Raw genomic sequence first — 27,809 nt, 5'->3', positions numbered from 1 at the left:
TATGAGACAGGTAAGCGAGGCTGACGATTTTGTACAATCCCCGGTCCCTTGCTAGCCATGGCATTACCTCCCTCTCTTTCCCACACATACACAAGAGATAGTACAGAATAAAAGTGAGTGTAAATAATGTTGCCACAGAGGTAAACTTGAATCTAGCCTATCTCACTTTAAACACATAAATAATTTTTAAACCTTAATACTTGATTTGTTATTAGTAACACCTTACTTGAGACAACCACATAAATGACCAACACTCATCAGGCTGTTACAGTACTGTGGTGAAGAAGCACTTCTAGAATAAATACAGAATCACTGGGATGTTTAAAGCCAGAGAGAGGCATGGTCAGATTTATAGTTTGGATATGTCTTAGTAGAGCCAGATGGAAGATGGAATAAAGATGAAAAGAAGGTTTTGACAATCTGTAGAGAACTCAGGTAAGATATGATGGGGGTCTGCATACCTTAGGTGACTGGAAATGTCAGTATTCTGGCCAAACACTCCCATAGTTTGGCTCCAGTGATTCTATATCATCAAAGGAGTACCTTGAAAAGTCAAGCAAGGCAAGCTAGCTAACCAAGATAGCTTTCTGCTTTTCATGTCTTTCTAATTTTGAGAAGGGCCTTATTACCCTGACTAATAAAGCAGAAAATTAGCTATTAGAGAAATATTCATGATTAATTTTAGGAGCTCCATAACACTCAAAAACAGAGTATTTATCTAAATTTGGGGGGGGGGGAGAGTTAGCTTCTGCTTGACTTTTTTCTCCAAAACTATTAGTTCTATTCAAATATGATCATATTGCCAGATACAAAAATATAAACTTTTCTAGAAACAGAAATCATTTTCATATGGCAAATCACCCTATTATGTCTTTTAGCATAATCACTCTTGCCTCCTTCATTCCTTGCCACCATAGGATTGTCACTTTTGATTCATGAAAGAGCTTCACATAACTGCCTGATAAAGACAAATTTAGTTGTACATGACAAAGTACTGTCTGAGATGCACAAAAATTCTGTCTTTGGATGTACAGAAGAGTCAAAAAGTATATTAAACTGGTTAAAGGAAAATGTGTCTAGTGGAAACGTTTTATGAATATGACCCTAGCAGCTATCGGCAAGTTAAGTTGTATCTCAGTTTGATTATTTATAAAATTAGATGATAAAATGTTCCTGTATCATGAGGTTGTCATGAAAATTAAATGAGACTCATGTAAAATCCATAACCCAGGGCCGCAGAGAAAAGAATCATCTGAGGATGATGCTGAGTGTGATGGTAATGATGATACGTGATCCTACACATTACAGAAAGTGAATTGTGTCAGTCAGTGTGACAAATCCACCACCTTTTTTTTTTTTTTAAGAAAATTATCTCTTATTGACCCATGGTGGCTCCTTACATTGCAGAGCCACTTATCTTCCTTCCTATAAGTGGAACAAAAACAAATAATAAAACCAATCGACCCCCCAAGTCAAGAGATTCCTCACTAGAAAGAGCCCTTAGAAAGAGGAGAGAGAGAAGCTGAGGAGGACACACATGCACTACAAGAGTTGGTAAAAATAATAATAATAATAAACCACCCTCGCTCACTCTTTGCTACTTTTAGGATCAGAGATTTCTGAAGTTTTCCTGATCATCTCATAAATAGTTATCTTTAGAAGGCTTTTACAGTCCCAGAAACAGGAGAATTCACAAGATTTGGCTCATAATCAATTTAAAAGTATATTTTGGCTATTGATTATTACTGGTTGAGAAAGTGAGATTTTAAGGATAATTGTTCAGCTGGTTACCATTTATGAGAAAAAGGGAGATGAAAAGACCCAAAGAGATACATAGAGGAAAACATTCAATATGAATCCCGAAAGGAGATTTTAGATGTGGAACTGAAGAATCATAACATAACCCAATAAGCAAAACAGCTGATTAGGTGGTAATTATGTCAAATCAGCAACTCACAGCTCAACAAATTAAACTCAAATGACACATATTCCTTAGGATATTTATGGGTAGGTAAATCATCTAAGATAAAGATTCCCAAATCACTTACACCAGAATAGAAAATATTACAAACACTGATGTCAAATTTCATGCTAATATTCAATATAATTTTAGAAATTTCAGAAATAACAGATTGCAATAACAAATGTGTTCACGTCCAGCAAGTGAAATCCTGCCCCCTCAACTGGCTAATACAGCGACATGGCAGTTTGAAACTGATTTAGAGGGAAGTGACTCAGGATAGAAGTGGAATTGACTTTCCTTCAGAAGTGTACCTCACCAGATTTCTTTTTTCCAGTAATCGGCAATGCAAAATACTTTAAGAAAAGCAGAGATGATACTGCCCCAGCCTCTTCTATAACATGATGCCAATCAAAGGCTTTTCTTGGAATCCTGCTTCCTACATGCTTAAGAACTAGAAAAAAATGTATTTAAAAATCCTTTTTTTTTTTTTTTTAATTCAAAACCTGCCTATTTTCTACTCTCCATTCCATAGCAAGAAATCCACCAGCAGACATAAACCCTCTCTCCCAGCCCTGGTCCTGCATGAAGAGCAGCTGAGAACCCTATATACATCATTATTGCTCAGTTTTGGAAAAACAAATTTTGAGCTTGATATTTAATAGTTTTGTTACTTTGAGTTTTGAAACCATTAACAAAGGACCAATTGAAGTGGGAAGTTTTCATGTCAAGATTTATGACTAATTTAATATAAACATATCAACAAAGTACCATTTCCAATGGGTTTATATTAAAAACAATGCCAACATCACAAAAATAAATATATTTGTATCTGCCATAAATGAAGCTATGAACAGTTGGGGTGTGTGATTTATAGAAACAACTCAACATAAGCCTTAGAAAATTCAATTTCAAGCTTTGCGGATATTTTCTAATTGCTTTGTTATAAAGAACTATTATTAAAGATCACATAAACCCAAAATAGAAAAAGGAAACCAACAGCAAAAGTTTAAATATCAACTTCTGTCAATCAATATGATTCATCTTTGTTTCATTTGAGTTTGGATGCTACTAATAGTATGCCTCAGGATATTTCTCTCTCTAATGCAGGAAGATTAACTATAACCAAAGGCACTTGAGGTACATGCACACAGGCACTGGGGTGCCAAAGATACTTTCACATCAAACTATTTCATTTGGCAGTTTTCTTATTCTACAAATAAAGAACAAAATCAATAGCTTAAACATTAATTTCAGGACTCACCCACATTATCCACGTCCCAATGCCCAGAGACAACAATTTTCCAGATGATAGGCAGGTCCATGTTCCATGTTCCCAGAGGCAGTGAGAGAGTGAGGGTGAGCAAAAAGAAAGAAGAAAAAATAGTTTAGGAATAATTCAACAACTAGTGGTAACTTACCCCCATACTAAACATAATAAGAGTTGCCTCCTTTCTAGAAACTACCCCATGGCTGAGACATCCTGGATTAAGGAGGATGTTGCTAAAGAAAAACAAAGTAGGTAATTTATGATAGATCCAAAGAGATCTCTCATTAACATTTTCATTTAGCAATTGCAAATAAGAGAAAACACATGCAAGCCACATTTGAATATGTAATAGGTGTTTTTGGAAAGATACTATGAAAGAGTTGTATGAATATATAGGAACATAAAAATAATTAAAGCAAGTCTGGGCTAGAATAGGGAGGAAAGATCTGCAGCAAGGTAAAGACTTAGGCTGACTCAAAATGATAATCAGAAAACTTCGTAAAGTTACTTACACATTCCAACAAGCATTTGACTAAAATAATTATAATTATACAATCTCAAAGAATATAAATTATGACTCATTTTAGTTGTGCTACAGATCAGAGTCATAGAATAAATTTTTAATTCTTCAAAGGACCAAAAATATATTATTATTATCTTATTTTATAGAACCCTCCCACCCCCACCCCAATTTACACAGCATAAAACTATGAACCATACCAGTTGCTTTATTAGGGAAAAAATTTCACAACATAAAATCATATAAAACATATCTTCAAGTAGCTGGAACTCTCCAAACTGAGACTCCATTTAAAATAGTTCATCTGTTACAGGCTTTCCACATGAGCAGTTATTTCAGAAAACCAGGCTGTGCCAAGGTCATGATAGATGAATTCTATGCTCCTCAAATCCACTGGGGCCTTCTTGGCTGCTGACTTACAGATGTGCACTACTAATCTGCTCCATCAAAAGCTACTGTCAACTCAAAGAAATTGAAAGCATTGTCTTGAAGACATATTTTCACATATATGTTCATAGCGGCATTATATACAATAGCCAAAAAGTGGAAGAACCCAAATGTCCATTGACAGATGAATGGATAAACAAAATATGGTCTATATACCCAATGGAATATTATTTAGCCTTAAAAATGAATGAAATTCTGACATGTGCCACAACATGAATGAACCTTGAGGACATTATGCTTAGCGAAATAGGCAAGTCACAAAAGGATTCCACTTACATGAGGTTCTTAGAGTAGTCAAATTCATAGAGACAGAAAGTAGAATGGTGGATTACAGGGGTTGAGAGGAGAAGGGAATTAAGAGTCGTTATTCTAAGGAGAAAAGTTCTGGAGGTTGATTGCATCATAACACTATTGAACTGTAAACTTACAAATGGTTAAGAGGATAAATTTTATGTTACTTGTATTTGGCTACAATTAAAAACAAAACAAAACAAAAGCTACTATCAGAATGGTTCTTGGAACTATCTGCCCACTGTCTATAGACCCAGTCTTCAAAGGAAAGACTGAGTGAGAGTGTAAGTTAACATTCAGTATAAAGTATCAAAAAGCCTGCAATTTGTAATAGAACAGAGAGCAGTTTAGCACAAATTCAAGAAATTTGTTCTTCCTCTCAGCAGATGGTAGGATAGTCATTGCTGAAAGGGCATTGAAAGAAATCATGACAGATATGTCTACGAAGACCAGAGATGAGCCAGGCACTCAGTCCATGCCTCAAAGAGCACAGGGACGCTGCCCTCTCCTGTTCTGCCCAAATCCAGGGACACCTTGAAAAGAGCGCATCCAAAGTCTTCTTAACCTCCCTTGGATATTTTAAAAGTTTAATAACTTTAGTTGTGGAGAGCATTCTGTTTAATATACTAGGTCAAGTCCTGATAATGAATGGAGACTTTTCTTCCCATTATAGACATGCAGACTTTAATTGTACTGGTTAAAGAATACAATTGATCCTTTCTCGTACATTAACTATTTTTATTTGCTAAAGAATCAGAAAAGGAAGTACACTGGTGAATATGAGTCACTATAATGGAAGTAAGTTTAAATATCTTCTTTCAATAACCTTCTGCTCACAGTTTCTATCATTGAGCCCCTATGTACGAGGCTTGACCTCGCAATGAGAGGAGACAACTTACATGGGTGAAGGACTTAGGAAATCTGAGGTATCAGTTCAATGGTCCTTTAAGAAACTGAGTGACACTGAGCAAGCCACCTCTGTTCCCAGAATGAAAAATATAATAAACATACTGTTTTCTCACAGAGTTATGGTAAAGATCAAATAAAATGATGCTTGAAAAAAGACCCTTGAGAAACACAAAGCAATATAAATTCACGGTGGGCTTTGGAATGTCCCTAATTGTTGTCTGCCTCTTGGCAGTAATGTTCAAGCCCTTCTCAGAAGACAGGAATGTCTAAATAAGACAGGATATGCTGAAGACTCAACTTCACTTTCCAACCTTATTTTCCATTATCCCTGTCAGTCACCCTACTGACTTATTTCCAACCAAGTAAAGTCCCATGAGTCTGAAGCAGTGGTTCTGAAGTGTAATCCAGGATGCTGGAAGGTCCCCAAGACTCTTCTAGGAGGCCCATGAGGTTACAATTAGTCACTATTTGTCTTCTCACTCTCGTTCTCTCAGGAATGTACACTGAAGTTTCGAGAAGCTTTATGATGTATGATATCTCATCCTCAGTTTCTCATGCAGAAGCAGACACAAAAATCCACTCTCTTCTATTAAGCCAGATGTTAAATAGATTTGCAATGTCACTCACACTACTCTAAATTATATTTGCTTTGGAAAACATAGTTAACTTTCATAAAAATAATTATGTTAACATGGAACGAACTTTTTATTGTTATTTTTAAGTGAATGAAAAAGAATGCTTTAAAAATTACTCAGTTGTAATTTCTAATCCGGTAAATATCAGTAAATATAACATGCATAAACAAAGGTTCTTTGTGGTCTTCGATCATTTTTAAGATGTATAGAGGTTCTGAGACTGAAATGTTTGAGAACTGCTGAGTCTAGAACAGACAGCAAGAGGGCAAATGATACAAGACGAGGCTGCAGTGGATGTTGATGACCATGAAGCAGGAGCAGAATCCAGAGGCCACATGAAGGAGTCTGGTCTTTAAGAGCAAAGTCAGGCTGTTCCATTCATGTGGGAAGCTGCAGTTACAGTCCCTTTCTCTGTATAGTTACACAGAATTATTCATTGTTCAACTTCCTTTTCCACCTTATAATGATTCATTATTTTAAAAAAATGAATTCATAAAGCTCCATCATCACCTTATAATGAATTTCGACGTTGTTTTCAAAAAGAGTAGTTTCCCCTACCTGGTCAGAGGCAGTGCCTGCACTGTGCTTACTTTTAAAAGCCAACTTGATGGTTAATTTGGAAGTGGGAAATGTTCATAGTTGAACTTCCTTTTATCTCCCAAACCAGTAGCTCACATTCCAGTGGAGCCAGAATTAGGGTCAGGGCCTGTGCTCTGGGGGTGCTGCATGGGACAGGAAGAAATGGACTCAGAGGAAATATGGTCTTTTCTAAGCACAGTGAGGCCCTCCTGTGGTGCTGGAAAACTCTCCCTGCTTTCCCCTTTGGCTCTTTTGTACCTCTCCGCTCAGAAGTTGTTGCAAACTATCCATTCTCAAGTCCCCTCCGTACTCTCCTCCCTTATAGGAAAAACCTCACTTCTCTCTTCACTGAGAAGCTAAAAGCAGGAAGCTTTCAACTTAATATTCATGCACTATGACAATAAAATTTATGAGTTCTAACTTTAGTGTCAGTGAGATAAAAATAATTATTTTAATATGCAGTTTCCAGGAATAAATAGCAACTAAAAGCATGATTATGGCTTTAATAACAAGAAAAAAATTGTATGTTTGTAAAGCCAGTGAGATAAGACAGGTCTAAGCCCTGTCAAGGTGAAGGAGTGTGTGTGAGGAGGGACTACAGAATACAGCCAGGGGACAAGGCTACTCATGGCAAAACTCTTATCAAAGCACATTCTCCAGGGATGCCTATTAGAACAGTACCACTGAAGGGACAGCTTGTACCTTAAAGGAAGCAACTGATAAGACTGAGATGATAAAACATCAAGAGAGGCGAGTAGACCTTTAAAAGTGCTAGAGACATGCAAACAAACAAACAAAAAAGTCAGTGCATCTAATTGAAACATTTTAAGAAGGTCGTGTGGGGGCGGGGGTGGTAGGTATAGGACAAGGAGAGAAACTATGATTTCACAGAGATGGTCTCTTTTTTGAATGAACTTTGGCTTAGATGAGCCATTTGCCCTGTGTAAGCTTTGATTTTGTTATTTCTTAACATTACATATTACAGAGATGTGGTAAAGGCCAGAAAATATAGCTATTTCCAGCCCTCAGATGAGACTGCTTCATGAATAGAGCTCCCCAGTAGGTGAGCTCTTTTTCTTCTTTCTTCCTCTCTTCTTCCTATCACAATAGGCCATCCAAGAGTTGCTCAACTTTTAGATAACTATGATGTAAATGCGTACAAAAAGAAATTTTCAACACAGAGGAGAAACAGGAAGAAAAAAAATGTATATATTGTGAAGATAGATGTCTGTAACTAATAAATATATTAAAAATAAAATCTTCTATCCATTGATGATTTGATTGAAACTCTCCTCTCTGACATTGGATATGGTAACTCAATAGATGTGACTTTTATAAACTTTAAAGTTTGTCTAGAATCCGTGACTTCATTTACCCTCTTCTTCAGATGGCTTCTCCTTACTGCCTTTTCTTCAAGTTTAACTCCTTTTCCGTGCTATGTAACCCTTCCCACCATGGGTCTGTGTAGTGTATTGGCTTAGTATGATTTCAAATCCATTTGTTTAAGCTTAAATGAAGTTGTTTTAATCTGGTTGTTCATGACAAAGACAGTAAAAGTTGTTTCCAGAAGTAAATTGTTTTGATATCAAAATAAGGTAAATTGTGTCAGGATATTATCATCTCATCTATTGTCATTGATAAGCACTTACTAGCTCAGCTGCTAAGAGCCCCATTAGGGGCTTATTGATGGGAACATGTGGAGAAGCAACTATGGCAAGAGGACATTTACATTATAAATATTGAGAGTTTGTGATGACTATCCAAGAGTTTCAGTTTGGGCAAGGCACACTCTGCTGACCTAAACAGCTCTCCAAGACCTTGGGACACTTGCTCCCACCATGGCCAAGGCGACTTTTTGGTTGGCAGTGGCACTAAATCCTGCAATAGTCCCTGGAGTGATAGCCCTCAGAACAGCTTAGCCTGTTCACTAAAACTGGCATCTTCATTTCCCTAGCATTATACTGTAGTGACAAGGGGCTTTCTTTTTTTTTGTACTGACTGCTGGAAGTCAGCTCACTGTTGGTTAATCCACTTCTCCCGAGAAGCCAAACTAACATGAAAAGGTACATCTCTGCTAAATTTGGACTTTCTTGTTTTTATCTCCCCTTGCCTGGGACAATAGTGTAATCAATCTTTCATTTATTTGTAGTATTCTATTTCTTCATTGGCTTATTAAGAGATATTATTCTACATGCTACTGGCTAATAAAATTATAATTCCCACTGCAAACCTTCACTAAATAAATTGCTTGCAAAGACATACTCAGTCTCTGAGTATAAATTTGCTGCCTCCTCCCAAACAAAACAAAACAGATGAAACCCTCTTCTTCCGGGGAAGTCCTAGTTCTATGCACTCTGGTTCTCCTCCAGTACCTTAACCCCTTCTTCAAGTGGTTTTCCTGGTTTTCTTTACCTGAGTTCCCTCCCAACCACCCCGCCCCATTCTATCTGTGACCTTTTCTTTCCATTCCAGGAAGTCTCTCTTGGCAATCTCATGGGTTTTTAAGAAGGGTTATTGGCATCGTGGCCACTTGGTTGCCTTGCAGAGGAATACTATGACACATTACCTCCCTCACCTCTCCCACTTCAGCTTATACTCCTCCAGCTCCCACACAGACAACCCAGGTTACTCTTCCCGCTTTTCACCACTCAACATTTGTCTGACCCCCAGAAGCCCTACTTTCCCTTCAAGTTCAAGTGAACACAGCCTTCCCTGTGAAGTCTTCCCAATCAGAATTAACTGTTCCTTCTTTTGTATTTCCCCAAAACTGAGGCGATCACTTAAAAATATGTATACATTTTTTATTATACAATAATTTCATACATATAAATATGCATGTGTATGCTATAGAGCATAACAATGAGTTAAATACCTGTGAACCCATCACCTAACTATAATGAGAATACTGCCAATATCATTGCATCAGCCATTCAGTCCACAGGTTTTCCTAAGGAATACCGTTAAGTTTTGCATGTTTAGCCTTATAAAAATTGTATTTTGTCAATCAATCCTCCGCAACTTTTTTTTTTGATCAACAGTATTAAGACTCAACCATGTGGTTGGTTTATAGCTATAGTTCATTCATTTTGTGGCTATATAATATCTCACTTTGTGATATGCCATAATTTATTTATCCATTCTTCTGTCCATAGACATTTGTGTTATTTCCAATTTGTTATTTTGGATATTTTGGAAGTATTTCTTGGTGCATATGTGTGGCAGTTTCTCAATGGTATGTAACTATATTAAGAATTACTATGTTAAACAATGCACATGTCTTTAGAAGACAAGGCATAATAGTTTTTCAATATTGTTGTTATCGATTTACCTGCTTCTCTTCAATGATACATAAGATTTGATATTTTCATAAAATCTCTTGAAATTCATAATCATCACACTTTATATCATTTTATTGGTGTTTATATACCTGTCTCCCTATAAGATGATAAGCACCCTATTTTATTCACATTTTTATTCTCATGGCCTACATCGGGACCTCACTTGTAAAAAAAATCATAAGTGAAAATAAAATTGAAATTACAACCACCTACATTTGATTTGAGTTATGAGGTATTCTACTTTTTAATGCAAATAGCATGAAAGGATTATGGGGTTATTAATCCTTTGCACAAAAACATGATTAATTCAGTCAGATTGCTTTCCTACTATTACCAAGTTAGATCAACAAAACTAAGAAAATGTGGTTTTATTTAAGATAGAGAGAAGGCAATAAATTTGGAGCATGGAATATATTTTGGAAAGTAAGAAAGCTTAATTATAAGCATAAAAGTATGACTCAGCATAGCATGTAGACACTAGAGCCCAGAGAAATGTGCCCCAGAAGATACAGGAGGGATTCAGGAGGGGAGTACAAAGCTTTGTACATTCATCCAAAGATGTGCACCTCAGGCCATCCATGTGCCTTCCTGTTCCAAAGTTTCACAGTTTTAGTTACTAATAGTTCCAAATATTGTTTATAACATAGATTGAATATAGTTGTCTGGGCTAGCCTGGAAACCTGACCATAATTTTTAACAACTTCTCTCATAGCAAAGAATTGAAAATTCCAAACAACTACTGACAAATGTACTTTTGGATAAATGACTCATCTGTAACACCGGGAATGCCTATATTCAGAAAGTAGGTCTGTGCCTATTATCACTCTAATCTTTTCATCCTGAGGGCTAAAAGAGCTAGAGGCTGAAGAAAAGAAGCATTTTCATGCTCTTAAAAACAAAATGCACAACATCCATTAAACTACTCTTTGATGATTGCTTGTCTTCTGCTTTGAAAAATAACTCGGAAAGGGAATGCCAAGACTTCCCAGAGTATGAGATATGTAGGTATTTCCTGCAGGGAAAATGTAAAAAGTTCAAAAGAAGACCAGTGGCTCAAAAAAAAAAAAAAATGAGGAAGACTGCGTCAGCAACATTGCTCAACCTGTGTCTAAAGGACACAGGACACTACTGAAACCAAGTCTCTACCCCACGTGAACGCAGTTGAAAAATAAAATGCTTCAAAACATTCGGAGGTCATTGACCTTGTCTTGCCCATATCTTTGATGCTGGCTTTCACATTATGTGCAAACTGTTACTTTAGTAGACTAATGCTGAAAAGCAAATTCCTGAATTCAGTGTGCTTCTTTGTGAACAGAGAAGAGTCAACAAAAAGTGAGTAAGAACTACACCATAAATCTCAAGCAGGCAACTTCATATGAACACATGCAGCTTGTCTCCACAACAACAAAACCATCAAAACTATCACACACACAAAAAAAATAACGCATGTGGAACAGAACTGTGTTTTCAGCCCTGGTAGGATGCATGTGCTCTGACATTTGGCATTAAAGGGATAATCAATCTGAAGTTACAGGGAGAGTTTCAATAGAGACAGAGATCTTTAAAACTTTACTGATTAATTCGGCCACTTTCTTTTTTGAAAATACTTGAACAAATACACTCTAATTTCTATCCTTGTTCACAATGCTAAATCAAGGTGCTATAATAATTTGTATTTACTGAACACCTACTATGTGTTACATGTAAAAGGACAGTCCTACAAATATTTGGCTCTTGGCTATTACAAGAGATTATTTTTGGGGGAGGAGGGTAGCTAGGGGGGCTGTTAGAGTGATGTTCAGGGACAAGGGGCAGAAAAAAGCAGAAGAGCACATTTATTTAACTCTGATAAATTTTCTATGAACACAATGCAATTTGTTCTATTGAGTCCATGATATATGGAGGTTACAGCTATATTCAACATTATGAAGAAAATATTCTTTCCTTTTTTTATTCTATTCTCAACTCTTTTCCTCAATCTTGCTAAAATTATACTTTTGGTGAGAGCAATAATTTTATGGGTCAGAGACTTTTTACCAAATCAACTCATTACAGACAGTATATTAACAGCACTCCCATAGAAAGCCACTGGTGGTTCAGCCCAGCTGTTCTTTGAAACATCATATAAGCAGCTCACATTTAAAGCCAGTTGCTACATTCCAGCCCTGTAGTGAATTTTTATTTTCCATTAGAATAACAGCTAGTTAAATGTAACCAATACCTCCTTTCCTTCATACCAAAGACCAGAAGAAAGTGCTATACTTTAGACTGTATTTATCTTTTCAATAGATTTTAATAGAAACTGCACAAATAACTCTTCTTACTAGGCTTAGTAAAGATTACCTAGAATATCTTTGAAATCATCTGATTTTGTGAGGAAAAGGGAAAGAAGAGGAAAATAAAACGAAATTCCAGGTAACATGGTTAAACAATGAAAGTGCTAAACCAATTCAGAAAAATAATAGGTTAACTGTCATTGGGTTAATGTGATCAATTATAAGAGAACAAAAACTATATTACTTGTGTTTACAATTATAATAATACTATTATTATTGTTATTAAAAATTCTTTAGTATTTTTTATATAACAGACCCTGTACAAAGTAATATTTTCATTTCCTTGTATCAAAATTGTTTTGATAGCACTGATCTGTGGAAACTATCATGAAATTTATGCTATCGAGTTTAAAAAACAAAAAATTTTTAATCTACGATGATGCTTTAGGATTGTAGATTTGAAAGTTGAAGCAGCTGTAACTATATCATGAAGATGAATAAACTGTCATCCAGGGAAATTAAATGGCGATGAACCCACAATCTGGAAAATTACATGTCTGCTTCTTTTTCCTGAAACATACTTAGTTATCTTCTAACTGTATTGGAGGGAATGCAAAGCTACACTGACAACAAAACACTATGTGAAATAACCTGAGAAACAAGGATATATTCATATATTAAAAGTATGAAACATAAAACAACATGCTTAATAAAAAAAAATTTAACAACTGGATCACATGTACATTTAAGCACCATTACTCATTGTTGCATTACTTAATTCATTTTAATCTTTAATATATTTTTCAAAGGAAACAAATAGCTAAGAACAATGCAAATTGCTCATCCTTTAGGAAAAAAATGTAGATGATATTGTAACATGATATTTTCCAGGATTAATAAATTTTGTGAGAGAAAAATATTTAAGCCATCCAACCTCCTAAAAATAAGATCTATATATTTTTAGCTTCTGTTATTCTAATATCTAACCAAAAAGAGAAAAGGTAAAGAAAGAACCCAGGTCAAGAGAGAAAAGAATTGATGTACAAATATTGGTCCCAGATCAGTGTGAGATGTTGTGTAAGGTGTAGAAGCTTCCTGGCTACCTGTCTTAACTTTCTATAGCCAGAGTAATCTTTCTGTATCTAACCTCCTTGTATTACTCTTTTGTATAAAATCCTTCCAAAAGGTTCCCATTTGCTTATTTGACAAATTCCAAAATTTCATAAGCTTACAAGTTGGTACACTTGTTCAAGCATTTACTACATACCAGGCATTTTACATGAAAACACAGAAGCTGTAACAGATATGGAGTGTGTACATCTTGCTCTGCCCTCCATCCTAGCACCCAGACCCTTATGGCTTAGTCCGGAGTGAAAGAGTCATTTCAATGCAATCACAGTGAATCAAAATGTCCCCCCAGTGATGTTGTATGGTGGTGCCACCAAGGCAAGGAGATAAATGCTGGAAAACATGGGGTCACAGGGATAACACAGCAGACCGAGCAGTGATCCAGACCTGCTCCCAATCTAGACCTTGGAAAAGCTGAGGAACACATCACTGTTGGCAGTCTGGGTGACCCTCTGTTGGGTTCGAGCCATAATGGGTTTATTGGCATCAATTGATGCCTTTGGGATCTTTGATGTTAAATGTCACTATAGTAACCAGAATAAGAGCAAGTAAAAATGGTGGGGTGCAGGCAGCACAGAAAAGGTTTGGATTTGCAAGCAGGAGAGAGATCCCGAGGGATTCGCAAGACCGGTTAGGAGAAATCTGGGTATGGTGAAGAACCACCATTGCTGCAGGTGGTGAGAGAGTCAAAGAAATACAGTTGTATTACAGTGCTTAAGCTGTCTGGCCTGGGAAACACGGGCTATTCTTGTATCCACTATAAATTAAAGTGCTCTTTTTGAAAAGTAGATCAGATTTGTCCATTTGAAAAAAAAAATGAAGTGCAGCAGATTTACTTAATTATCTTGGTAATTAAGTGATCACTATAGATCCCTGCAAGACCAAGGAATCTAAATGAATTTGTTGCAGATTATTTTAGTGCAGACAGAGATAAATGTTTGTGATACTCATTATTTTTCCAACACGAATGATACAGATACAGAGGAAGTAGTCCGACAAAATAATAATTTCTATTCCATTTTGAAAAGCAGAAACATTGGCAGTAGGATTATGAGGTCTATCTTCCTAATTGCATTTTGCTTTGGTTACTATTAAAAAAAAACTTGAAAAGTAGCAAAGAGAAAATTACATTTAAATATACTCGCTACTTATTTTTTTTATGATTAAAAAATAAATAAACGTCATCAGGACAAAAAGCTTGAAACATAAAGATTGCAAATAAAAGTTCATTTGTTAAATGTGACTTTTCATACTGAATTGAATTTTAATAAAATGTACATCATATGAAGCACACAAAAATGGGTACACTTGTTTAAGGATTTATTATGTGCCAGATACTTTGCAAGTATTATTTCCAGTTCTTACAACTCTGCTAGGTAGATATTACTAAATTAGTTTGGCAAAAGAGGAAACTAAGACTCAAAAAACATAAAAACATAAATGATTTGTCCTCAGACACTCACCTAGAACCTACTGGTACTGGGGTGCAACTATGTGAATGTGAGCTTGTCTCCTATTCGACAGATTCTTATTTCAAGGTCTGTTTCTGAGGAAATCCAAAATAATATTGATTATGTATATGGGTGATATGTGTGTGTGTGGGTAGGGGACAGCAGCTTAGCTCCTAGGAGTATGGAAGGTGGGTGAAGGTAGAGAGAACATTCTCCAAAAATGACATCATTTAAACAATTTTTAAGGATCCATGTTGAAAGTCATTGTTAAAACCGTGATAACAGGGTGTCTAGGAAATGGCATAAAAGTACAACACTGAGAAGCAGAGGAAAAATAGGCAAAGGGAGGTATCCTTTATGTGTTCCCACCCCAGCATCCACCCATGTATGTTTCCGGTTCTGTCCCAAAAGACACCACCTTTGGTCTCCCTAAATAGCGGCATGTGTGTACTGAATGTAACAGCTAGGCTTTCTTGCTCATTTTCTATCATATCTCCATGTTTATCTGCTCTTAGGGCTTGCAATGTGTATGTGTTTAAACATTCTCATTTTGTATAGATACTTTATTATTCACAATGCAAACTAAAAAGGGGGCATCCAACATTCAAAGAAACAACTATTTTAGGTGGAATGCAAATGTATGTTAATCCGTTTTAGGTCAGACCTCTAGCTTATCCAAATAATCTTTGCCCCACATGGACTCCTGGTTTGATGATATTTTAGCTCTACAAAATTTTGTGGCTGTTGAAGGAAAAAAATTATTTAAAGGTGAATCTGAGTCTCTGATGAAGCATTTGATTGTATTTGAATTAGTTCTGGAAAATCTTCCATGCTGTACTTTTATATTAAAGGGGTTACAGAGAAGGAGAGATTTGTGTGGTATAATGTTGATTTTTTTAAAGCTATCAGACCAGTAATTAAAATATTGTGTGTCTCACTTTATGATATCATTTAGTTTTTTTCATCCTCTATGTGATGTAGAAAATACTATTATTTCCATTTGTCCATGAAGAAGCTGTGGCTCAGAGTGGCTAAGTAAGTTGTCAGATGAACTGGGTTTGGAACAGTGTCCTGATAGGAATTATATATATATGGCCAAATGTTTTCACATAGTAGATGACCAATATCTTTTCTGGTCTAAAACATATTTATGTAAACTGGATAAATACCATGTGTCATAATCTATAAAACATAGGTATGACAGCTCTTGATCACTTATATCCATCCAATTTCTCAGAAGAGGTTTGAGTATATAATTCTAAGTATCTAATTCCTAACTGTTTAAAACCTCAGTACCTGATCAGGCTCTGTCCCCGCTCCACCTGCCCCGCCCCCCACCCCACACACACACTTATTCACTCTTTGTGTGCAATGGGCTATTTATTACTATGTGATAAGGATGGGTTTGTCCTCTCAAGTTTGAAGGCTTGTATATTTAAGACTGTTTGGAAGCATTTCTGTTCCTGGAATATGGAAGCTGGCAAGCTTTTTATAATAATTTGTTTCTCCACCTGTTCTTAAACAAATCACATACACATGAGGGATGGCTTCATCTTTTCATTCTTCTAAATCAGAAACATTTGAAAACTACCCATGCTAATTAACACATGCACGATTATATTTTATAAATCAAGGAGCCATGATAGGAATAAGATGAAAAGTTTCCTAAAGGAAATTCTAATCAGACAAACTTATAAACCCAAACCGCTAATTCTCTCACATATTTCTGAATGCATTTAGCACTTAATGGGCATCTTGCCCAGCATATCTCATTTTTCTTTCAGCCCAATCACCATCAGCTTGGCTCTTCACAACTAGACTGCTTTTGAAAGCTCTGTCCAACTCACATGACTATAAGCTCTTTTCTACAATGAAGATTGTTAATAATTATATAGATTCTTCCAGCTACCAAAGCTTAAATTATTCATGTAATTAGACCAAAGTGAGGTAGAGGGTGGTTTGTGAAGTTTCCAGATAATTGCCTGTTTTCTGCTTTTCCTGTAAAGACACAATCAAGGGCTGGCTACTTTCTCATATTGACAAGAGTTGGGTTTGGAACATCCTTCTCCTTCTGTCATCACTCTTCTCAGGCATCCTTATGCAATCATTCTTATCGAGTTCCTACTCTCAGAACCAGTTAGTGGTGACTACAAAGGGGAATAAGTTCTTAATCAATAGGAACACAGTGAAGAATAAAGGCCTGGTACATGCCATGTGAGAGGAAAAAGCAAAGAGCTGCAGAAGGAAAGATGAGAGAGAAAGACTTCTGCAAATGATCAAGAAAAACTTCATAAGGTGGGCCTTGAAAAACCAGTAAAATTTCAAGGTGAAGATAAGATGAGGAGGTGCATTTCAGGGGAAGGAAATGATGTGCAAAGGACATAGAAATAAAATCTTGTTATGGCTTGGAAATGGTGACAGGTGTACTGGACTGGCTGGGGCCAGTAAGAGACAATACTGAACATGTAGATATAGGAGGGCGAACATAGGGTTTTGAATACAAATCCAAGGGATTTAGACTTTATCCTTTAGGAAATGAGAGAGACTTGAGGTTTGCAGCCAGGGAATGATATAATCAAAGCTGTACTGTAAAAGGACTGAACTAGAAGCAGAAGTGAGGGGAGGTAGGATTAGAGTGGGCTATGATGGTTACCACATGGTCTGAGCAGGAGGTAACAAGAACCTTGGGTAGGACTGGTGACGATGTGATAGAAAGGAGGCGATGATGGGGGTCACCGCAACATGATCACTGACATTTCTGTGGGGGAGCAATGTGAGAAGATGGTGTGAAAAATGAAGACCAAGGTTCTTGCCTGCTGACTCAGGATGCCTTGTACTGGGGTAAAGGAGGAAAGGAGGGAATTGAGGAAGGACAATTTTAGACATGTTTAATCTGAAGTGACTGTGGCAGTTGAAAATGTGAGACTAGATTTCTAATGGAGGCTGAAGATAAAGATGGGCTAATAAATCATTCAGCCAACCTATGCTCGTGATTCTAGAAAACCAGAAGCTTGTTGTTGTCAGGGCACCTAGGCGTTTTACATGTTATTGACTCTTCATCAGGAACTGTTCTCATCCTCATTTTCCTGATGGAGATGCTGTGCCTCAGAGACATTAAAAAATGTGCTGAGATCAGCAGTGAGGTGGCTGAGTTCTGATTCATGTCCTTGTTTTTCTACCACACTAAGAAAGAATAGCTCTCACCCTCGTTTTATTTCAGAGTTCCCGATGTAAGTACTACTATGACTTCCTTTGACCATCAATATCTTCCCTCCAGTTCTGATCTCCATTCGTTTTACTTGACTGAAATCTCTTCTAATCGGCCCCAATTATATTCAGTGTCATTCCCTATCTCATCACAGCTTTTTACCTTATAGAGGATTCTCAGATAGTGTACTTTTGGCTCCCATGCCTTAAATTCTGTCTACAGTCCCACCTATCAAAGCTAATATGATCCCTCATTTTAGCTTTGAGCTTTGTGACTCTCACTTTAGAACACACACTGGACATCTATCAGATCTTTTTTTATAGGAGGTGTCATCATGCCACCGAATACTCCCAAATGAAAGCCACACATGTATTCGACGAGCATTAAAACAAAATTACTTTTTTCTCCAAAATTTGGTGGCTACTTTGATTTCTATATTACAGTTTCATTGATTACCTAGCAGAATGACAAATCAAAAACTTTATAACAGCTATTTATATTTCTCCATCTTTACTGTGAAGAGCATAGTTCAAAAAATAGTCCTACCCTTTACCAGCTCTCTATTGAAAGTCATGTTTTCTAAATAATTGTGTGTCTTGTTATTCTTGGTTAGCTAGTTCTGAATCAGAAAATTCTGTTTCATGTGCTAGGTCTCACACTTTTCTTCCTAGTACCTCTGGTAACTCTGAAGTCACAAATGAATCCTCTCAGTGTGGCAGGTGAAAATTATTCTCCTTCCAGATGAGGAAGTGGCTGCCCAGAGTGGGCTGTGACTCATCTGGCTCCCTGGATCTTTTTAATGAACTATTCACAGCCAGCTGCCCTGACTTAAGATTTTGCTTAATCACCCTTCCTTCAAATTCAAAACAGAGGACTCATCTTTAGCGAAGTCCTCCTTGCTGCTGCCACTCCAAAGGTGGGATCACTTCACTGAGATCCCTTAACTTTCTCATGTTTCTTTACATTAGCACCAAAATCATGTTTCCTTTTTGGCCCACCAACTAGAATGTATGAGACAGAAGCCATATTATGTTCATCCTTGGGCTCTTACTATTTAAATAATGAATTTATCTAAAATGGATAGAATACTTGTGAAATAATAAGATCTCTGTTCCTAGAGGTATTCAATCAGAGACTATTATAGAGAGACTATAACCATGCAACTATCATTCTGCTATTTCAAAATTTATTAGCATTTTAGGTGCATTCTTCTTTAAAGTGATTTTGCCAATCCCAAATAGGTTAAAAAATGTAGAACTAAACAATGCACATTACTCCCTAAAATGACTATTATAATTGACTTAATATTCCGATTTTAACAATGATTGATCCTAGAAATTATTAAAATCTTTTCAGGCCAATGTTTTAAATTATAAGTACCAGTCTATAAATGTTGGTTCAAGACCTACTATATTTCAGGCCCTGGACCCTCAATAACTTAATTCTAGGAAGGAGGATATATCCACTGGGAGATTGAGAGGTCATAACTTTGTTAGAAAATTTTGGTTTTATACTTCTGCTGCTCAGAATAGAGAATGTTTTCCTGAGGTCACTACACGGTCTAAGAAGCCTACTTTAAAGTCCTCTTTGGAAAGTAATGTCACAGGAGAGGATCTTTAACCTCTTGGTGACACAATCTGAATGGGAATTGATCCAGCTGGGAAATGCCTATGACAGATAAGAGTAGGGGAAGAAGGCCTGACCCGTCATTTCAAAACCAATCTGAACGTGACTCCTTCCTCACTGTAAATTATGTGAAGAACTATGTGCAGCCTCACCCCCACCTCCACCCCCATACGCAGCACAATTACAGCTTGGGAGGCGCAAACCTTACAGAGTCCTTCAGAAACTGTCATTAGGAGAAATGCAATATAGTGGTCCCCACCCAGACCCTGCTCTATCAGATTAGAGTCTGTTTCTAATCAAATGGAATTTTGAATTAAACCCGAATTAGGTTTGGGATTTACAGTCGTATCTACTTTCATTCATTTCGTGGATTCCATCCCTCTTTCGGTCCAGTCCTAATCCAGTGCACTTCGGAGGGAATTACACGGGAGTTTTCGATGAGTCTGGGATGGAATGGAGGGGGCCCTAAAGCCCAGTTCCCTCGGATGGCGGCGCCAAGGGCGAGTAGTTACACAGTCTAAGAAGCCTACATTAAAGTCCTCTTTGAAAACTAATGTTACAAGAGAGGATCTTTAACCCCTGGCCTGGGTTAGCCTAGCCTTTGACGATCGCCATAGCCTTCAGGGACTGCGCTACCCGCCGGATCCCGGAGTTTCCCCTTTGCCTCTTCTTTTGGACGCCGCCCCTAGCTCCGCAGAGTGTTTCGCCGCCAGCATTCAGGCTGTGTGTGCTATGCCAGAGGCTTCACTTTTGCATAATGAAAAACGAAAGCCGCGCTGGGCTGGCCAACGGGGCAGCCGAACGCTCTGCGTGGCTGCTGCTTCTGAATCAGCAGCGGCCACCGGGCTGTCACAACGCGGTGTCGACCCCTACTTCAACTTGCAACGCAATTAGAGTGTCTGCGAGCCTGCGGAAGCCCCAACGCGCCCTCCGAAGCCGGCCCTGAGCATTCCAGCTCCCGCAGCTCCCGGGAGCCCTCCTGCAGCAGATCCCCAACCACCCCACCTCCCGCGCAGTGCGCCCCCAGATGGCTGGCTCACTCGCTGGCCCATAGCTCCCCCGCGAGAGCAAGACGCGCCAAAGGGAGTTTGAATGCTCAGCGGCCCTAACTTCGGCTTCCCGAGTGACACGGCGCCTTTCCTGGAACACAGACCCGCCGCCGCCAGCCTCCACTCGATTTCCTTATAGTTGAGCTGTGGAAAGATGAAATACCCCGCGAGGGGCGGCGCTCCCTTGCATTTTGAAAACCGCCTCCTTCGTCTCGGGAGCGCCGTTATCCCCTACCCGCATCATCCAACCAGATAATTTTCACCCTGGGACAAGCCTAGGTGGAGGCCTGTAGCTGGAGCAGGAAGAGAGGAACCCTCAGAGCTGAGTTGCTGGGATGCAGCTGCGTGCCTCTCGCGGTGAGGGCAGGGGGAGGGGGGAGGGCTGCGGGTCGGTCCGGCATGGGAAGATCGCGCGCGCGCGCGATTACTCTCTCTCTCTCTCTCTCTCTCTCTCTCTCTCTCCCCCCCCCCTCTCTCTCCCCCTGCCACCAGCATCCCCACGCCGCAAGCCGGACGCGGAGGTCAGACAGTTCACTTTAAGACTGGCGTTGAAACGCCCAGACAGAGGCAGAGGCTCCTGCCTCTTCTCCAAGGCTCGCACCATCCTAGGAGGCCCCCTTATTTCCCAGATCGAGCAAGGTCTGGTTTTGGGGATAACACTTGCTGGACAAGGGGTTCACACAGCAGCGGGGCAGGGATGGATAGAGAGAGCATAAGAGAGCCAGTCTGACTGCGCTCACCTCTGTCCTCAGCGCAGGGAACTGGCCAGCCCTACTCGCCTCCAGCACACAACTAGGTGGCGGGGGCGGGGAGCTGGACCCCCAGGCGATCCGGCTCCGGCGGGGGCAGAGAGGAGAGTGACAGCAGCCACCACTTAACGCGTTGGCTAAGGCACTGACTCTCCGAATGCGCTGAGCCTCCGACGCGGAGGAGGGGGGAGGGGTGGGAGCGAGAGGGGCGGAGGAGGAGTTGCCGGAGCCCAGAGGAATGACGTCCTCCGGCGCCTAGGGATCGCAGGGACTGAAGATTCGTGCTCTCGCCCAGCCCTGCGCGCTCACTTGGAGGGTTCGCATAGGCGCCGCGCCCCACTCCTTCCGTGACTCCGGAACGGCGTACACCGGGGCGATCCCCGCCAGCTTAAACCAGGGTACAAGCCCTCCAGCCATCTCAAAGCACCTCTCTGATGGTTCCTCGCCTCAGGGTGCCTGCCTAGGAGTCCCAGCGGATTCCATGCAGATCTGGGTAGGCAGCCCCTGGCCCGGCCAGCCTCGCCCCTTCCTCGCTTTCTCCCTCACCGACCTCGAGCCAAGGGCAGGCGCATGTGCCCGAGCCGCTGCCCACCCGGTGAACCGCCGTCCTCGCCTGTGCCCGGCTACGAAGAGGGAAGGCTCACTGTAAAGGAAAGGCGCTCACCTGAGTCACTGGAAGCCTTCCTCTCCTGTCCCTTCCAAGCCTCTTCGCAGCTCCCAGGCACAACCTTCCCCAAAGAAAAAAAGTAGCGCAAGGGCAGCAGAGAGGTAGGGCTGCTCACAGGTCCATGCGCAGCGGCTTTTTCTTTCGGATTCTCCCGGGTCCAGTCTCAGACTTGGCGGCGGGAAAGGGCTCCGGGAGGCTGGAAGGGGCCGCCAGACCCGGGATCCTCCCGCAGCGGTGGCCACGGCACCTCCAAGTTGCCACCTGCAGCGCGCGGCAGGCGCCTGTGACAGCCCGCGCCGCTTAGTCGGCGCTGGCCCGCCCTCCTCACCCTCCCCGCCCGCTCGTTGGCTGCGCTCGGCGCGCGGGCGGACCCAGCGCTCTGCCCCGCCCTGCTCCCGCCTCCCAGCCGCCGGCTCGCAGAGTGTGGGTCCCATGACAGGCCCCCCAGGGCTTTATAGCCTGGGAGTTCAGGGAGCTGCCCTGGCTTTCGCAGGCAGGGGAGTAATCTGGCACACAGAAACACACACACACACACACACACACACACACACACACACACGTAGGTTGGGGATACAGAAAGAGATACGATGTGAGAAATGCCCTTCGTGTGCCTTAAGGGGCCCTGGCATCTTGGTTTCTTTTGCTGGTATTAAATTTGTGCAGTCTCTGGAAAGTGTTAACGTCACAGCGGCAAACAGTGCAGAGATGTGAGCTGGAAAGTGGTTTGGAAGTAGTCCTCACGAAAGTACACATGAAGCACTTAAATGTGAAGACGTCTTTTTTCACTCAACCTACATCATTGACGTGGAGAAGCCTCGGGTTTCAGCAACCAAAAAGCCACCCAATTCCATTAGTGCCCACAAGCTCCAGGCCTGAGGGCCCAGCGTTTCAGCCACATGCTTGCTTGATTCTGCTGCTGCAAGTCCAGACCATGAAAACTCATGCCAGTGCTTGTCTGAGGCTTTTGCACAATCTTGGCCTTTTAAGTAAACAAAAGAAGCATCTTTTTTTTTCTCCTTCTACTCCCACCCCAAAGACTGGGACAGGAGTTCACAGCCTCCTCTCCCAGGGCATTCAAATGCACTCTTCACTGTCTCTTAATACCTCCTGAAGCCATACTTTTCTGTAAAACTGATTTGGTAAAGCCTTTCGGAGGAGAAAAACCATAGAAGTATGAAAAGTACCAGTCTGGAAAGCCATTGCATCAACTAGAACACTTCATTCCTGGGTGTATCTATGTGAAAGAGGTACATTGACAAGTATATTCATTAGTTTAATAACATTTCAAAATGAACTTCTCAAATAGCACATTTTATAGCCCATTAGGGAAATGTCTATGTTTTTCGAGAGTGCAGGTGAGACAGTGACAAAGTATGCAAATGCAAACTCATGTTTAGCTATGCTTTGTAGAAGTCTCAGCAGGGTGAAGCAGAAGGAAAGAGGTTTTACTAAAGGAAGTCAGAAGGTGACTCTTTACAGGGCATAATTGGCACCAGTCAAGGAGCCACTCCCTGACAACTGTTGCTAAGTCACTTGGAATGGGGCTTTATAGCTTCAATTCCTTGCATTTTAAGGCAGATTTTTTTTTTTTTTCGGGAAATCCTAACATCTTGGGTTCACTTTGAGAATTAATAGCAAACTTCCCCCCCCCATAGCCACGTGCTTTCTTTATCTCTATAAAAAGAGGCAAGGTAGTTCTTTTCCATCTTCTTGCAACCCAGGAGGATTCGGTTAGTAAAGTTCAGAGGCAAAGCATTCACAAGGATATATTTCAATATGATAGGTCAATCACTTACTAAATGAAATGCGCTTTGACCTGAAATGGTTGAAACCGCAAGTAGAATGAAGGTGTGGGTCGCTCAGGTTTGAGTGCAGGTCAACTCATTGACTGGAGTACCTGATAAAAATTGGGGGTGGGGATGGGGATGTGGCATAGTAGTGATCATTAACTCAGATATACATCTAATGTATTGACAGCCAAGTTAGGCACAAACAACTGGACAAGGCATGTTTTCTTAATAGCAGGCAAGGAGTTTAAAGATGTAAGTAATGAGAAAGCATTATGCAGGAAAGAAGGGAGGAATGAGAAAGAATTGAAAGAGAAAATGGGAGAGTCTATTGACAGTGAGAGAAATAAATGAACACTGTTTGGTCCATTGGCGTACCAATGGACATCATAGGTCTCAAGACTGATGCTGAGGAGACAAAGGAGAATTGCTGGGACTTAGAAGCAATAAGTATAGCAGTTAAGAGTTCTGGGGTGGCTTATAGTGTCAGCAGACATAGGGCTGAATCCTGGCTCTAACACTTCTGGATGTGATTTGTTTGATTTGCATGTAGGACACATTATTTAAGCTTCATTTTCTTTACCTGTGATGAGGGGATAAGGGTGCCTACCTGACAGAGCTGTGGTGGGATTAACAGAGATAATGCATTTACAATGTTTGGCACAATGGTGTGCATATAGTAAGCATTCAATAAAAAGTAGCTATTATTGTAAACAGTGTTTAAAAGAAACTAAAGGTCACTTACTACTTTTGATATGTGTTTCTGGCAGAACATGTCGATCAAGTGCTCAACCTGCCTGTTTAGTCCCTGTGATGAGAATCTCACTAACTCTGAGTCCATTCCCTCTTTCTTACTTGAAGATGAAATATATAATATTACTTTTTTTTTTTTTTACTGTTTGGTACTTTTTCTACCCATGGTGGTCATACAAATGTCTAAATCCTATTTCACAAGGAAGTCTTCAAAATTGTTTAAAACAAATAACAGATCCCCCGAGTGACTTCTTTCGCCCAGGCTAAAATGCCCTACCCATTCAGCCTCTCCTTAAGTAGTCTGGTTTCACAATCATTCAGTATCCCTTACCCTCCAAATTGCCTCTAACCTCCTTAAAATAAGAATGCAGATCTCCAGCCCAGTCCTTCTAGCAAAATACCTTTTTTTTTTTCCCCATGTGCTGTTAGTGCAGCCCGCACTTTTGTACATGTTTTGAATAGATCAACTCTTGATACCTGCTGAGTTGCGTAAACACTCTTCACATGTTACTGTTTATTCAGAACTTTGGGAGTCCTAGTGTTATCATTTGATCTTTTTTTTTTTTCTGTAAAAAGATAGGATTAGACTCAATGACCAGTGAAGTTACTTTTTAATGATTTATTTTGAAATAATTTAAAATGTACAAAAATATGGAAAAATGGTACAGAGAACGCATATGTTCTTGACTACTGTAATTAGCATCCTAACTGGTCTCCTGTGATGGCCCTTGCTCTCCTAAAGACTATCATCAACCCAGTGGCCTAAATAATACTTTCAGTATGTAAGTCATATCATTTCAGTGTTTCCACTATGTCGAAATAAATAACCCAAATCTTACAGATTTGTCTCTTTGGCCCCAATGCCTCCTTTCCTCATCTCCTATTGTTCTCCACCTTGAGTCTCCACTCCAGGCACACTGGTGCCATCTGCTCTTGGAATATTCCGGGCATCCTCCTCCCTCTCTCTGTAATTCTCACCACTTCCAGGTCTTTGCTTAAATATGTCTTTCTCAGTGAAGCCTTCTCTAGACACCATATTTAAAATTGTGCTCCCTCCTTCCAACCCACCTTCTCTCTATCACCACTTTTTTTCTCCATAGTATTTATTACAATCTAACATAGTATTATTGTTTTTATTTATTTACAATCTGTCCTCTTCCCTTGCCTTGACTGTAAACTCCATGAAAAGGGGGAGTTAAGCCTATTTTGTTTACTGCTAGTCTCCAGTGCCTATATCAGAGCCCGGCATACAATATACCCTTAATAAATATTTGTTAAATGAATGGCTATTACAAAAATACGTAAATGTATTGATGACTAACTACAGATTCACCCACATGCTAAGTGGTCATCAATGTGACTTGAGAAATTGAAACCAATAGGTGTCACAAGGAAAATAAATCTTTCTTGTATAATTGAAGTCCTGTGTCCAACTTGGTCCTTCATAAGCCAAATGTCCTTAGAAACATTTCTATAAAAGGAAATGGAAACACACACATTGGTCAAATTTTCAACATTGATCAGTCACCAGATTTTTAATGTACCTTACTCTGCATATTTCAGAAGACTCTGAGTATACAAATGAGAACTATTTAGAGAGTAAGTTTCACTGAGGCCAGACTGACAGCTATTTAATGACTGTGCTTGCAGACAACACGTAAGATAAGGTGAATTATATTTGGAATTGCAAAAATAGTTATTTTTACATTCTTTAATTCCTCCTAAGTATCCAGGTAGATATTTAAATAAAAGTGAATTGAATGAAAAGATAAAGATCTGATAGAAATTTTAGATATTCTAACTTTTAAAAATTTTCAGTGCATCATTAATGGAGCAATGAGATAGTTGGGGAGAGGGTCATGTCTCTCAAATTTATCTCATTAGTGTGTAGCTTTCAAAATGAAGTTCGGACTGCAAAAATAGCTATCTGGTTTATGCTTTAAGCTTCTTTTGAAAGGAAGACCTTTCCATGTTTTCTCGAAGGAGCCATCATTGCTAACACAATGGCTGACAAAACTCATTGCTGGCATTCTATACCTACTGATGCACAACCTGGAGACTTGCCTTTGCAGCATAGAGCTCTTCTTCCTGATGCTGCTATTCTGCTGCTGAAGACTTCAAAGCGTTAAGCAAAAAGTCAAATGAAGTTATGATTTCTTAAAATGCCTTCCAATTTCTTCTCCAGTGCTGTTTCTTTACTAGCTGTGTTATCTCAGGATTAACCTCTCTGAATCCCAATTTCCTTATATAAATTGGGAATGGTATTGTGTACCTCATCAAACAGGTAGGATTAAATGAAATAATTTGATAAAAGGGCTTTGAAAGCTATGAAGAACTGTAAAAAAACTGTAAAAATGGCACTGCTACCATCCTCCTCCTTCTCAAACTACTTATATTGAATAATGGCAGATTTTTAAAAACACTCCTGATGTGAGGCTTGTAATTTTTTTTTTGTTTAACAGTCAGATGCTTTTTACTTCTAATCAGCTTGTCCCGTAAATGAAGTCCTACTCTAATACTTAAAATTGTTGAACCTTCAGTGATTTCTCTGTACTCCAGAACTTATTAGGTTTAGCATGACATCGACTATTCCCAGAATGATTTGTCGTTTTTTCTTTTATTTTTTTAAAGTACCTCTAAATTATAATAAAAATTTAAACAAGTAGCTGAGAGCAGAAAGTTCCAGAGTAATCCCTGCCCTTTGCAGCAAAATATCAAACAGCAGTGACTGATCAATAAAACGTCCACATAACTGCAGATCATAAAGTCATTGTAAAGATTTAGGACTTGACGTTTCCTTGTTCTTTGCTTGGTATGCGCTAGCCTGTGAAAAGAAGACTCTAAATGCAGAAACTGTTTAGGCCATTTTCTTATCTAGGACGAAGTATGTGAACTCGGCAATAAGTAGAAGTTAATTATCTGAAAACTGAATTCTTTGCCAAATTTTCACAGCAAGAAGTTTTCAAAATACAATAATAGACTGATTTAAAGTTGGCAGCTGTTGACATCTGTTCACCTTAAATTAAGCCAATGCTGGTAACTAGACAGAACATTAATCTGATTTCTACTTTTTTTCTCTTTTAAAATCAGAGCCACATTCTTTGCCATGAAAGACTGAATACTGTAGCTGGTTAGTGATACCTATTTTCATTAACTGAGATTTAGT

General features: G+C 39.4%; 1 protein-coding gene across 3 annotated transcripts in view; it reads right to left on the bottom strand.

Moving 5' to 3' along the window:
* Positions 1-22,327, bottom strand: part of EPB41L3 (erythrocyte membrane protein band 4.1 like 3) — a 208,975-nt gene extending 186,648 nt beyond the window's left edge. For 2 of the 3 annotated variants that reach the window (XM_016120918.2, XM_016120919.2), the window contains exon 1: positions 22,101-22,327. Coding sequence is in view for 1 of the 3 variants with exons in the window: in XM_036229872.1 (XP_036085765.1) it covers positions 3,225-3,285 (61 nt within the window). In the remaining 2 variants the exon portion in view is untranslated. Of the gene's footprint in view, positions 1-3,224; positions 3,831-22,100 lie in introns of those variants that run through there. The other variant, XM_036229872.1, reaches the window with a different exon arrangement.
* Between the last annotated feature and the right edge of the window lie 5,482 nt (positions 22,328-27,809).

Source organism: Rousettus aegyptiacus, unplaced genomic scaffold, assembly GCF_014176215.1.
Source record: "Rousettus aegyptiacus isolate mRouAeg1 unplaced genomic scaffold, mRouAeg1.p scaffold_m13_p_12, whole genome shotgun sequence".
Lineage (NCBI taxonomy): Eukaryota > Metazoa > Chordata > Mammalia > Chiroptera > Pteropodidae > Rousettus > Rousettus aegyptiacus.
Note: the sequence above shows the minus strand (reverse complement) of the source record. Positions and strands in the feature narration are given on the sequence as shown.